The following is a 2,274-nucleotide window of genomic DNA, read 5'->3' as shown; positions in this document are numbered from 1 at the left end:
TATTATTGTGGAGTATTTCCCCTACCACACTTATTATTACTAGCAATAGGATTAAAGTGCCCTTATTACAAAGACGCTAGTTAGTAATAAAAAATATTTATACCATTAGATGGCTCTTAATTAGGTAAACTAATAATAGAAAAGTAATTACCTTTAATACTAGTTATAAATGTTGTTGCGGTTTATTAGTTAAATAACATTTAATAGATAGTGCAGATTTAATTAATAGGTGTAGCCTCTCCAGGGAACCAATAAGTCTACTATGTACCCCACTCTAGCAGACAGGTAGACTGCAATTATAATGTATCCTCCTGTTTTTCATTACCTAAACTTACAAGAGTTATCGGAACTACCGATCAGACCCTAATATATGTAATATATGGATTATGTGTAGATAATGACTAAGTTATGCGTTGGGAAATATTTTCAGTGTGTTAGCAGGTTCTAAGGTTGATCACTGTTATGTATTTGGAGTCATACAAGGATAGGTAGCTTTACTATAAATTAATCATGAACCCTAGCTAGAGGAAGACACTAGGCAGCTTAGTTATCTAACGGACTACTACTTCTGAGGTAAGAAGCACCTTCCTATTTAGCCAGACCTAATCTTTTTTCAGGCTTTTGTAAAGCTCATTTATCTTCCTAGCTTCCCATCTGACTGTCATTATCGCGAAACAAGCAACGCTGTGTCGACCTCTTCCTTAACCATGCGTCTCTTGTCGGCCAGGCAGAGCGCTGTAAGGCGCCTCCTTACTTGCCTCGTCTTTGCATTTTCCTTCGCCCCCTCTTTCTCTTTACCCACAAATCCCTACCACGATCAGACCAACGATTTGTCCTTGGTTCCACGTCAGCCATCGTTGAATAAAGACACCTTGGTCCTGTATTATATTGAAAATGAAGCCAAGCCAGGATTCAACAAGTACGACTACAGCCGCTTCAAGTACGGAGATACGAGGTTTGCAAACCAGTATGGTCACGAGATGGCCAATCTCGCTTGGAAGCAACTTATCAAGCCTATACTTGAGAAAGACCGGGCAAGCAACAGGCCGCTAACACGATTCGCAAGCATGGTGTCGCAGGGGTCGCTGCCTACAGCTGCCACAACGTTCGAAAGCGCCTTCTGCCAATACCTAAACCGCTATCTAGCAGCAGAGGGTGCATACGCCGTGCTAAGTGTTCCCATTCTAAAGGCCACGTCGGCCTCGCAGTCGGGGGATTACGCCACCATGTCGGACGCAGACAGGGAGAATCTTATGAACAATGAACACTTCACCTTTGACCGGCAGGCCATCCAGGGTATGGTCGTCTTGAACCTCGACGACATCTACATTACGGGTGGCCACGAAAGAGCGATCCGGAGAACATTCAAGGAGGAGACAGCTGCTGGTCGCCATCACGACGTCTACTACCTATACATCGCCAAGCTCGCAAACACAAAGATCGACCCAGCCATTGAAACTCGGCTCAACGAGGTAGCTGTGCCCCAGTTCAAGGACTTTAAATCCATTATCGAGGGGCCCATGTTTATCATCGAGAACCGGTTCGTGAAGCGAATGCTGAAGGCAGGCAGCGTTGAGCTGAAAGGGCTTCTTAGCAGCCTGAATCATGGGAAGGCTTTTGCGGGGAGACTTTATGATGCTGCTATCAAGAACGACTTTCACATGGGAGGCAATGCTTATAAGCCAAACTTGAAGCTTATAAAAGCGATGGCCGGACTTTAATTTCCGTTTATGTCTTCTTTGTCTACATAGATTCGAAGGGATAAACAACTAAGTAGGTTTTACTTCAACTATAATAGTTAAACCTATTATATTTTTACACTGTGGCTAAAGATCTCTATTTCTGTCTGCTTTTTGATAATTTAGTTAAATAAAAACATTCAAAGGGGGGGGGTTCAACAAATCCTTTTTACTTATGTCAGAAGCATGTCAGGGCAACCAACTTTAGCACAAAGCAAAAGCTTCGGTAATGATACAACTGCATTATTAGCCATTGTTCTACACTAATAGTTACGCCGGCCAACACTCTTACTGGTTGGACCGTAAAAGCTAAATCAGTCTTCATCATAGTTGAGGTGGCCATGATTGTTAGGTAGATGATTTGGTGGTCGTTCGGGTTCCAGCAGAGGTTCCCGTCGACTCATGACCGGCTTATAACTCCACTGTGTACTCCTCTGCGTGATGGTCGAAGAATCTGGAATCAACTTGATGAGGCAACGCCTAACAATGCGTTTCCGTGATCAGGGCATTGAAAATTCGGGCAAAGAAAGTCCTT

At 43.4% G+C, this 2,274-nt stretch overlaps 1 protein-coding gene across 1 annotated transcript; it reads left to right on the top strand.

Moving 5' to 3' along the window:
- Window positions 1-919: 919 nt before the first annotated feature.
- LY79DRAFT_568916 (PRTase ComF-like protein) lies at window positions 920-1,835 on the top strand. The gene has a single exon (XM_060559010.1). It carries the CDS (start codon window positions 981-983, stop codon window positions 1,719-1,721), a length of 741 nt encoding a protein of 246 aa, XP_060408930.1. The 5' UTR covers window positions 920-980; the 3' UTR covers window positions 1,722-1,835.
- The last annotated feature ends 439 nt before the right edge of the window (window positions 1,836-2,274 follow it).

The sequence above is a fragment of the Colletotrichum navitas genome (genome assembly GCF_030913465.1).
Source record: "Colletotrichum navitas strain CBS 125086 chromosome Unknown LY79scaffold_95, whole genome shotgun sequence".
NCBI classification, from domain to species: domain Eukaryota; kingdom Fungi; phylum Ascomycota; class Sordariomycetes; order Glomerellales; family Glomerellaceae; genus Colletotrichum; species Colletotrichum navitas.
This window is presented reverse-complemented; position numbering and strand designations above follow the sequence as displayed.

Bases quoted from the DNA above. Each gene is read 5' to 3' on its own strand.
- LY79DRAFT_568916 (XM_060559010.1), top strand. From the start codon at position 981: ATGGCCAATCTCGCTTGGAAGCAACTTATCAAGCCTATACTTGAGAAA.